The following is a 12,196-nucleotide window of genomic DNA, read 5'->3' as shown; positions in this document are numbered from 1 at the left end:
TATTTATAATATTACTGTTTTATTTTGTATCACACGCAGCAGATTTCTTTAAAAAAATATGTATATATTAAACAAACTCTGTTTGAAAAGGAAACACTTCAGAAAAGGAAATAAAATCTCTTTCTCTTTCAACTATTTCATGTGCCATCTGCCTCCTGCACAATGTACTGTATATTTACAATATATACTGTATACTGTCTACAGTTTTCTAAAATAATGAAAAGTATGCAACTATTAATACTTTTCAGTGTTTTTTTTATCATTTCAAAAATAAAAGCATTTATCAGTCATTTATTAATTCAATATTGCATTCAAAAGTCTTAAAGGGATAGTCCAAAAATGAAAATTCTGTCATTAAATATTTGCCATCATACTTACTTTCCAAACCTGTAAGACCTTTGTTCATCTTTGGAACAAAAATTGGGATATTTCTGATGAAATCCAAGAGCTTTCTGACTCTACAAAAAGAGCAAGGGTACTACCACTGTTAAAGGCACAATATGTATGATTTTTTCTATGAAAATATCCAAAAACCACTGGAACAATGTTTTATATTTTGCTGACTTGTGTACTTAAAGTATCCCAAATATATCTAATATGATAAAACAGCGCAGCTTTTTCCTACATACGCATGATCGGAAGAAACAGAAGCGTTTGACTGTGGCATAATGAAAGCACTGCTGCTTTCGAATCATGTATCACACTCTCCCTTCAATAGCAATCGCTCCAGCATCCTCGTTTCGCTTCCATGATTTTCAGCTCTCCCTGCTTAATACTAGAGTGACCTTAATAAGTCTTTAATACATTAGCTCATCCATGAACATGATTTCTGCCCAAGTCCTGGCGGACTGCATCGGCTGTGGGAATGAAGACTACAACTCCCATGATTCCACACTCAATCACGGCATCATCAAACTACACCTTTGGTTCTTTGTTTGTTTTGAATATGCGCCCTCTAATGGCAAAAACTTACATATTGTGCCTTTAAGGCACAGAAATGTGGTTTAACCCCAGTGTTGAATTTGATGGAAAGATCTGCATCTGAGGCTGTATCTCTACAAAGCTTTGATATGCCGACACCAAATTTTTTATGTGCCATTGCCACCTCACACTGATTATGCCACATCAATTTGGTAACAGCGCCACCTATTGGTCAAGAGTACTAAACCATTCATTAACCATTAATTATGAAATTTCCAAAAATGCTAATAACTTCTGATTGCATTAGCCTATTCTAATGAAACTGATCTCAAAATATTCCTTGGGTCATGTCAAGAACATAGAAACTATTATGCCACAATTATGTAACAATTATGCTATAGTCGGTCAAACGTTCTGCCACTTTTCTTTGTGTTGAAAACATCCTTTTTCGAACTCCTCCTCAACCGTTGCTTCAATTTTCATCAAAATTCAGTCAGATCATCTTCAGACATTGCAGACAAAAAGTTATAGATTTCGTGTTGATAGACGAAACCGTTTTTGTATAATACTGCAACAAATTTGAGGTATGATGCCAAAATGACTCTGAGGCTGTATCTGTGCAAAGTTTTGACATTTTGAGACCAAACTTTGTGTGTGTCATTGTCACTTCACACAGAACACACCATATTGATTTGATAACAGCGCCACCTATTGGTCAAAAGCGATGACCCATTAAATGATATTACTAGTGCTGCTTGCTTTTCTTTGTGCACAAAAAGTATTCTTGTAGCATCATAAAATTAAGGTTGAACTACTGATGTCACATGGACTATTTTAACGATGTCCTTACTACCTTTCTGAGCCTTGAACGTGTCAGTTGCGTTGCTGCCAAAGCAGGGTTAGAAAGCACTCGGATTTCATCAAAAATATCTTAATTTGTGTTATGAAGATGAACAAAGATCTTACAGGTTTGGAACGGCATGAAGGTGAGTGATTAATGACAGAATTTTCATTTTTGGGTGAACTAGCCCTTTTTTGGCAGTTTGATCAAATAGTTGGTTAAAAACTGAAATTTTAAAAATTAAGTTAATTTAAGAAGAATTGCATTGTGGGACACAGCACTCTGCACAGTATTCTCTCTTGGAATGCATACTGCACATTTTGTCAAATTTAGTGGATCATCTATGCATACTGAAATTGCATACTGTGCACTGTATACATGCTATATTTAGCAGAAATACTGAGAGTGGCACTGTATGGAAGTGTGCTACTCCAAACCTCTAAAACATAAAGCACAGCCACAGTATTAAAAGAGAAGTCCACTTCCAGAACAACAATTTACAGATAATGTACTCACCCCCTTGTCATCCAAGATGTTCATGTCTTTCTTTCTTCAGTTGTAAAGAAATTATGTTTTTTGAGGAAAACATTTCAGCATTTTTCTCCATATAATGGACTGATATGGTTCCCCCGATTTTGAACTTCCAAAATGCAGTTTAAATGTTTTTAAAAATTATCCCAAATGTGGTTGTAAACGATCCCAACTAGGGTTGGGTATCGAAAATCGATTCCGATTCCAGAATCGGATACTTAAGGTCAGGAATCGGATACTTCTTGTGAAATTAAAATTCTGATTCCGCCTATTGATTCCTATGTGCGGTTTTCTTTTTCGCCATCTGTGAGGACCCGACCTAGCGATCCGCCAGGACCTTGCTCGCTAAGTGCTTCAAAGTATGGCTACACTTGTGATCAGAAGTCACAGTTTTGCAGTTTTTTCAACCACACAGTTCATTATTTTTCTGTTACAAACATTCAAATAATCACAGAAGTACTGGGATAAAAGTTAATAGTCTGGATATAAACTCGAAAGAGATCAAAATAGAGTAAATCATCCTTTTGAAAGTTAATTTGACAATCCAAATAATGTTAAAGATTACGTTGTTATGCCAGTAGACGGCAAAAGGGGGCTGTTAATAATGTATTTGTCTTTGATCATTCACTTAAAAACACTGATTCATCCAGTAATGAACCACGTCAATCTTGAGTGAATCACTGAATTATTTACTTATAAATTAGGCCTACATGTGATTTTGTTTAGTTGTCTAGTGTTTTTTTCTTTATAATCGTAAGAGATCCACAACTTCCATTAAAAAAAACAACAACAACCCAATTTATCCAGAATCACGCAGCTCTATTTTGCAAACAGCTCTCAAGTAAATCTTGTTTTTATGTAGCCTGTTGTTTTTTGTTCATGGTATTCAGCCGCAACTAAATGTTTAGTAGGGATGTGACGAGATTCGATCGAGACCAGTCGGATCCCGCGAGGTCTAGTGACAATATCCTCGCAAAACATTTTGCAGTGTTTAAATTAGAGCTGCACGATTAATCCTTAAAATATTGAGATCTCGATTTAAACACCCACGCAATCTTATTCCTGAATGACAATGATTTAGTTATGTCTATTCGGACTGTTTAACATCGCCAGTGTCAGTGGAGCGCGAGAAGCAGGTTTTGTCGCTGCCCATGTTAATGAATCAGAGGTTCGGGGTAAATGTGAACATAGAAAGTGGAACACAAACAGTCTTTTCAACCACATTATAATCATTATTTCTGTGTTACAGGCATTTAAATAACAGAAGTACTGGGATAAAAGTTCATAGTTTGGGTATAAACACTTTTTGTCTACAGTAGCGATCAAAACGAAAGTATCTTAACACTTGTATGTATAGTAACGCTTCCTCTTCTGCTCGGAGGTGGCGACAACTGCCCGTTTAAAAAAAGTATGTCATTGAATCATTCATTCAGGAGATTTCAATAGTTAAATAAGTCTTAATGAAGTGAAACACTGACCCCTTCATTGAATGTTTATTTATTTATTTATTTTGTTTAAATGAATATATGTTTTTAAAAGACTTAAGCAATTTGTCAGAACCACTAGTAAATTACATTATTTTGTTTAGTTTTCTAATCTTTTTTCTCCAGAATCGTGAGAGAATCATGCCCTACAATTTATTAAAAATATGAAGCTCTTGTTTAAATGTTGTTTATTACTGCATATAATTCATTTAATTGGAAGTTTAATTTGATAAAGTTCAAAATGCACCTACATTTTTTTTTTTCAGTTGAATAAAAGACTATTTTCCCTATATATTTCATCAAGGATTTCTTAAGAAAAGTTTAAAAATCTCGTCTCATCTCGTGGGATAATTTTCTCGTCACACCCCTAATGTTTAGCAAACAACGAAACAGAATAAATATACTTTTATTCACATTGGAATCAAAAGGAATTGGAATTGGAATTGATAATATTCTAGCGATACCCAACCCTAATCCCAACTGAGGAAGAAGGGTCTTATCTAGCGAAACGATCAAGTTATTTTCATTGAAAACATACAATTTAAATACTTTTTAATCTTAAACACTCGTCTTGTCTTGCTCTCCCTGAACTCTGTGTATTCTGACTCAAGACAGTTAGGGTATGTCGAAAAAACTCCAATCGTATTTTCTCCCTCAACTTCAAAAGTCATTTCAAAATCATCCTACATCACTGCAGAAGTACCGACACAGTCAGTGAACATGCAAAGAAGATCAAACACCCTTAACAAAAAAGGTAAAACAGCAATATAGGGCGATTTCGAAGTTGAGGGAGAACATGAGATGGGAGTTTTTCGACATACCCTAACTGTCATGAACCGGAATACACAGCGTTTGACATTGAAAGTATATAAATTGTATTATTTTTATGAAAATAACCCATCGTTGCACTAGATAAGACCCTTCTTCCTCGGCTGGGATCGTCTGAAGTCACATTTAAACTGCATTTTGGAAGTTCAAAATCAGGGCACCATATCAGTCCATTATATGGAGAAAAATGCTGAAATGTTTTCCTCAAAAACAATTTCTTTACAACTGAATAAAGAAAGACATGAACATCTTGTATGACAAGGGGGTGAGTACATTATCTGTCAGTTGTTGTTCTGGAAGTGGACTTCTCCTTTAATACCCTTGCCTTAGATTTTGTGCATTTAGGTCTTAAAATGTGTGTGAGTTCTTTTTATGAAAGCGTCCCAATTTCTAAACTGCTGCAGTGTGCTAGAAACCACACACTCAGGCCTCCAGCTGAGGTGAGTTCAGCTGACTTGCCCTTTAACTCTGGCATGGGCTGCGTTCCAGACAGATGAAAGGGGTCGCGGGCTCGATTTATGACCCATTTCATAAATACTATTAACAGAGAAATGCGAAACCACCCACTTGCACATACCATGCTAATGAAAGCTGGGTTATTGATGAGGCTGGCCATGTCAAAGCCCAGTCCTGTCGCCGTCTGTGAGAAGACAACATGCAAAAGCTAATGTTAGGAGTTATTACTGACTAGTTCTCATATTTAATTACTCAGCTAGGATACTCACTATACAGTCATTAAAAACTAAGATAGACTGACGGTCTTAATGAAAAGGATCGAATTTAAATGTAATGTACAGTGCTACGACAGCAGCTTCTTCTACTCACAGGGCTGGAAGCCTCTTTTTGTTTCTGCTCTGCAATCTTTAGGTTGGATTTGTAGGTGTCGTTTTCAGGATCTAACACTAGAGCTTTATTAAAATAAGATATCGCCTCGGGATACTTGCTCATTGAAGTTAGTGCCAATCTAGAATCAAAAACAGATGAAAATCAAGAATAACGTATTATGTTAATAACTGTAATATACTGGATACAGTTGGAGGAGTACTTTAGAGTAACTTTTAAAATCTGTCAATGGGAATCAAATACTGATTCTGGTTCTAATTCTGATTCATTAGACTGATTCATTTTTTTGCTCCATAATAATTCCATTTTAGTACAACTGAGAAAGCGTCCTCTCTTCAATAATTGTTCCTAAACAAAAAGACAAAATAAAACTCATGAGACTGATTTATTAAAAAGTGATTTGTTTGCAACTATAAAATTTGTTGATGCCATTTATGTTGGTAGTTTTTCCTCTTTCATCACATTCTATTCTAGGCAGGAGTGTTGTTCATGTACTGTTGATGTGGATGTTCAAGAATAAAAACATATATCATTAAAATTTTAAAAATGGAAATTGTTCTGGACACAAATTGAATTTCCAACTTGTAATTCAGGCTAACTGGTAATTTTATGAGACTATTAACTATTAATATTAATAAATTACTACTAAAACATAAATCGGTAGTTTAAAATCATATGAAATAAACAAATAATAGGACAGTTATCAATATATTTAGTATTGTTTATATACTATTATAGTATTTATTAATATATGGAATCAGCTTTTATTTTTATATTATCATTTTAATTTTCAGTTAAAGTTTTAGTCATTTTTATTAGTTTTATTTATTTATTTATAGTTTTTGTTTGGTTTTAATATTTCGCTTTAATATATATATTTTTTAATTTTAGTTTTAGTAATATTAATACTTAAACATATTTTATTTTAGAGTTGTGTTTTGCTTATAATTAGTGCCAATTAGTTGCCAGTTTTTGTAAGTTCATGTTTTTCATCTAATATTTATGTTTATATTTAATATTATTTATGTACTGTTATAGTACTTATTTACTAATATTTACTAATTTACTTTTATTTTTATATTTTTAAGTTTTCATTTTTAATTGCAGTTCAAGTCATTTTTTTTGTCATTTTTGTTTAGTTTTAATATTTCTATTTAGCTTTATTATTTTCAATTTTAATTTTAGTTCATGTTTTTTATCTAATATTTATGTTTATATTTAGTATTATGTCTATTATCGTATCTATATTCTAATGTTCTGAATTAGCTTTTATTTTTATATTTTAAAGTTTTTTTTATTTTGGTTAAAGCTTTTGTAATTTTTTGTTTTTAATATTTCTATTAATTTTTTTTATTGTTTATTTTTAGTAATTTAATATTTAAAATATTTATTTTATTTTATAGTTGCATTTGATTTTTATAGATTTTATAGATGTTGCTTCAAGGCAACATTTCTAAGTTTCATTTAAGTTTTTTAAGTTCACGTTTTTTTTATCTAATAGTTCTGTTAATATTTAGTATTATTTCTATGCTATTATAGTATTTATTTACTAGTATTTTAAATTAGCATTTATATTTACAGTTTTATGTTTTTACTTTAATTTTATTTCAAGTTTTTGTCATTTTTATTAGGTTTTTAATATTTCTATTTAACTTTCATTTATTTATTTTTTTTTTCAGTTTTAATTTTAATAATCTTAACACAAACTTATTGCATTCTATAGTTGTATTTAGCTTTTTTATGATTAGTCTTTATGGAAACATTTCTAAGTTTGATTTAGGTTTTTTTTTTTTATCTAATATTTATGTTTTACTTGATTTCAATTAATAACAATAACAATAAGTCAACTTTACAATAAGATGTCTTTTGTTAACATTATACATAATGTATTAAATAACATTAACAAACAATGAACAATACATTACACAATTTCTTTTTTAAATGTTAGTTATTTAAAATACAGTTGTTCATTCTTTGTTAGTTCACAGTGCATTAACTAATATTAACAAACACAACTTATGCATTTTAATAATCCATTAGTAAATGTTAAAATGAACATTAACTAAGATTAGTATTGTTCATTCTTAGTTCATGTTAACTAATGAACCTTACTGTAAGTGTTACCCAGTTTTCAATAGTTGTAGTTTTAGTTAACAATAACAAGAGTTACACCACAATAACTAGAGCATCTCACCCCATTCTGCCATAAGCTTTACTGTACGACGGGTCGATGGCAATCGCTCGTTCACAGTCTCCCGTAGCCTCTGTGTAGTTTCCCAGTTTACTGTGTGCCGCAGCCCTGAGAGAACAATCCCAGAGAATCAACACCAAACATTAAACACACATCTTAATGAGTCTCAACGGTGAGAAATCAAAACATTCACCTGTTACAGTAATACACTGCGTTTCTTTGGTCCAACTCGATGGCTTTTGTATAACACTCCACAGCACTGCTATAATTCTCCTCTTTCATGTGGTTATTCCCTGATAAAAACAAAACACAAACATAGGCATTTAAGTGCACGAAGCATTAAATCGTGCATCAATTATTGATCCTGTTTTTATTTGCATCATCACAACGGGAGAATGTGATGACAGATGCCTTTTAGTTATACATATACATTTAGTTATCCTGTGAAATGACTTTGAAAGTGTTTCGAGTCTAAATACAGTAGGAAAGTGTGACGTGCCCTCATTTTTCAGCTGCTCAGCTCTCTCAATGTCCTCTGGAGATGGAAACGTCTCAGGTAATGAAACAATATCATTCTGTGAACAACAATTCGACGAGAAACTTTGGCAAAGTGGGTCTGAAATCTTGCTTGATGCATTATTTACTAAACAGTCATTAAAATAGTGAAAGAAAACAGGTTGGTGTGTAATAAATTGTGTTACTTTGAGGAGGGAATTGAGGAATATCTCTCTCAGTGGCTGAGGGGCAGCAAGATGGTAATCGCTGGAGCTGATCTTGAAAGTCGTCTCCAGACACTGTACTGCAACTGTAAACAGGAGAATAATGTATTCATAATCTCCAATTTTGTGCAAATGTGTTTTCTGAAAGACATTAATTAACTTTAACGTAACATACACTGACCAAAATTATCTAAGACTTTTTCTATGTACACAAAAGGCCTATTTCTCTCAAATATTGTTCACAAATCTGTCTAAAACTGTGTTAGTGAGCACTTCTCCTTTGCCGAAATAATCCATCCACCTCACAGGTGTGGCTGATTAGACAGCATGATTATTGCACAGGTGTGCCTTAGGCTGGACACAATAAAAGGCCACTCTAAAATGTGCAGTTTTACTGTATTGGGGGGGTCCGGGGGGGTCCAAAAACCAGTCAGTATCTGGTGTGGCCACCATCTGCCTCACGCAGTACAACACATCTCCTTCGCATACACTGTAAAAAACAATTTGTTAAGTCAACTTAAAATAATTTGTAACTTGGCTGCCTTAAAATTTTAAGTTCAGTCAACTCAAAAAAAGTTTATTCAACTTGAAATGTTAAATTACACTAAGTGACAACTTAGATATTTGAGTTGAATCAAGGCAGCTGGGTTACTAAACCATCTGTTAAGTTTAGCAAACACAAATATCTAAGTTGTTACTTAGTACAACTTAACATTTCAAGTTGAATAAACTTATTTGAGTTGACTGAACTTAAAAATTTAAGGCAGCAGGGTAACAAATTATTTTAAGCTGACTCAACAAATTATGTTTTTTATTTTTTACAGTGTAGAGTTGATTAAGTTTTCCAGAATTCTGACAGTACTGATACAGACTTTGCAAAGTGAACATGCAAAGAAGATCAGGTAATGAACCTTAACAAAAAATGTAAAACAGCGATATAGGACGATTTTGAATTCGAGGGAGAACATGAGATGGGAGTTTTTCGACATACACTAACTGTCTTGAACCAGAAGAAAAACAGAGTTCAGTGAGAGCAAGACAAGACGAGCGTTTGGCATTAAAAAGTATATATATTGTATTATTTTTATGTAAATAACCGATCGTTTTTGATAGATAAGACCCTTCTTCCTCGGCTGTGATCGTTTACAACCGTATTTGGGATCGTTTGAAGCCGCATTTAAACTGCATTTTAGAAGTTCAAACTCGGGGCACCACATCAGTCCATTATACAGAGAAAAATGCACAAATGTTTTCCTTAAAAAACAAAATTTCTTTACGACTGAAGAAAGAAAGACACGAACATATTGGGTGACAAGGGGTACACTTAAGTTCACTCTGAGTACACTTAAATGGCTTTATAATTAATGTTATATTATCTGCAAGTACAGTTTTAATACTTTGAGCATTTGAAGTACACTTTAAATGTACTTTGTACACTTCGAATTAGGGCTGTCAACGATTAATCGCCATTAATCGCATACAAAATAAAAGTTTAAGTTCGCCTAATATATGTGTGTGTACTGTGTGTAATTATTATGTATATATAAATACACACAAATTAATGTGTATATATATGAGAAATATGTTATTAATATACAAAACGGTTTTATTTATATATAATATAAATTATATAAAAATTATAATAAATACATATGCTTGTAAATATTTCTTAAATATATACATGAATGTGTTTGTATTTATATATACAGAATAATTACACACAGTACACACACATATATTAGGCAAACTCAAACTTTTATTTTGTATGCGATTAATCGCGATTAATCGTTGACAGCCCTACTTCGAATGGTTATCAGCTCATACCAGTAATCTTAAAACTGACAAATATTAGCCAGTAAATCAGCCAAATCAAGATGATATATCCTCAATAATAATGTCAGACAAGCACAATAGTTTGCTGTGGTGATTTTCAGTCTGTTTGATTGGACAGTGCCCAGAATCTGAACAGCCTGTCCAAGAGTAAAAAGGCCTGTGACTTAAAATGTTTTAAACATGAGAGTGACCTACCTTCCAGACTTTCCTGTTCATCTGAATTCAGCGAGCCACAGTGAGTCTGATCTCTGAGGAACTGAACGATAGAATATGCCAAGCGCTTTTCCACTGCCATTTTGTCTGGGAGAAACCTGGGAAAAGATTTGTTGAAAACGGATTGCTGAAAAAGGTCCTTTTTAATTAAATCAGGCAGGACATTACAGGAAAATCTGGCATGGATGGCTCGGCTGAAAGAGCAATAATCATATAACAACAGGCCGTAGAGTACAGTACATTTTCCACTTCTGTAATAAGCTTAAAGCTTTATGAATTGACAAGCCTGTACATTTAACCAACACTTATCCAAATATCCAATTAACCAACTTGACTACAGTACCAGTCAAACGTTTTTGAACAGTAAGATTTATAATGTTTTTAAAGACGTCTCTTCTGCTCGCCAAGCCTTCATTAATTTGATTGAACGTACAGCAAAACCAGTAAAATTTTTTAATATTTTTACTATTTAAAATACCTGCTTTCTATTTAAATATATATTAAAATGTAATTTATTCCTGTGATTTCACAGCTGATTTTTTAGCATCACTACTCCAGTCACACGATCCTTCAGAAATCAATCTAATATGCTGATGTGGTGCCCAAAAAAGATGTATTATAATTATTATTATGTTGAAAACAGCTGAGTATAATTTTCTCAGGTTTCTTTGATGAACATCTGAAACAGAAATCTATAAATGCTATAAATGTCATCACTTCTGATCAATTTAAAGCATTCTTGCTAAACAAAAGTATTCATTTCTATCACTTCTTTCCCAAAACAATAAACTGACTACAAGCTTTTGAATGGTACAGTGCACTCAACTGTTTTAAATATTGATGATAATAATAATAATAAATGTTTTTTTGAAGCAAATCAGCATATTAGAATTGATTTCTGAAGGATCATGTGACACTGAAGACTGGAGTAGTGATGCTGAAAATTCATCTTTGATCACAGAAATAAATTACATTTTACAATGTATTCAAATAGAAAGCAGTTATTTCAAATAGTAAAAATATTTTACAATTTTACTGCTTTTGCTAACTTTGGATCAAATAAATGCAGGCTTGGTGAGCAGAACATTTGACTCGTAGTGTATAAATGTTCTGTCTAAATAATGTTATATTTACGTACGTCATGTTGTTGCAGGGGTTAATTACATAACGTTCATCTATCAATTATTTTATAAGCTCAATCAAAGCTATATGGTTGTAAACTGAAATATAAAACAGTTCCGACCCCATTACATAGTACACAGCTTCATGCAACTGTAATACACAGTGTGTTGTTCATCAATAACACAAGCCAAACACATATGATGCAGTTATGATGTAATGCTGACACAGAAATCACAATTTCACCCTACAACATGAAATATGATTTAAACTCATGTATATGTTACAATAACCCCGCTATCAGTAGATGAGCAGTAGTGTTTGTCTCACAGATGGTTGATGTTTACATTGGTTTCCACAGAGCAGATGCAGGAGGCTGCAATGGCTGAACACATTCGCAGTTTAATTAACGGACAGTACGAGAAACCTTTACAAACATAAGTCTCCGGTGCTCTTCAACACCCCCCGCATCTCACATACAGCGCTAAATATCAATAACATTATATAGTGTTGTGGATGCTGTGCGCGCCCCCGCCCACCTACCTGGAGAAAGTGCCCGCAGCGCTCGTTCCAACCACAGCGTCATGAACACTCGCGTAACTGATGCTCGGCACAGCGCATGCGCCGACTCACCGGAAATGGCTCTGTTCAAGGACTACAATGAAGATTTTTT

At 33.1% G+C, this 12,196-nt stretch overlaps 1 protein-coding gene across 3 annotated transcripts in view; it reads right to left on the bottom strand.

The window, feature by feature from the left end:
* Nucleotides 1-12,184, bottom strand: part of sgtb (small glutamine rich tetratricopeptide repeat co-chaperone beta) — an 18,661-nt gene extending 6,477 nt beyond the window's left edge. The window contains exons 1-8 of one of the 3 annotated variants that reach the window (XM_051121961.1): nucleotides 12,067-12,184; nucleotides 10,387-10,502; nucleotides 8,341-8,444; nucleotides 8,139-8,214; nucleotides 7,833-7,932; nucleotides 7,643-7,747; nucleotides 5,431-5,569; nucleotides 5,183-5,245 (exon numbers count right to left, since the gene is read on the bottom strand). In XM_051121961.1, the coding sequence (XP_050977918.1) occupies nucleotides 5,183-5,245; nucleotides 5,431-5,569; nucleotides 7,643-7,747; nucleotides 7,833-7,932; nucleotides 8,139-8,214; nucleotides 8,341-8,444; nucleotides 10,387-10,486 (687 nt within the window). In that variant the 5' untranslated portion in view covers nucleotides 10,487-10,502; nucleotides 12,067-12,184. The remainder of the gene's footprint in view (nucleotides 1-5,182; nucleotides 5,246-5,430; nucleotides 5,570-7,642; nucleotides 7,748-7,832; nucleotides 7,933-8,138; nucleotides 8,215-8,340; nucleotides 8,445-10,386; nucleotides 10,503-12,066) is intronic. The other 2 variants (XM_051121963.1, XM_051121962.1) reach the window with 2 other exon arrangements.
* Between the last annotated feature and the right edge of the window lie 12 nt (nucleotides 12,185-12,196).

This window comes from Labeo rohita, chromosome 10, assembly GCF_022985175.1.
Source record: "Labeo rohita strain BAU-BD-2019 chromosome 10, IGBB_LRoh.1.0, whole genome shotgun sequence".
NCBI classification, from domain to species: Eukaryota; Metazoa; Chordata; class Actinopteri; order Cypriniformes; family Cyprinidae; genus Labeo; species Labeo rohita.
The sequence above is the reverse complement of the archived record's forward strand: the minus strand, read 5'-3'. Positions and strand labels throughout refer to the sequence as shown.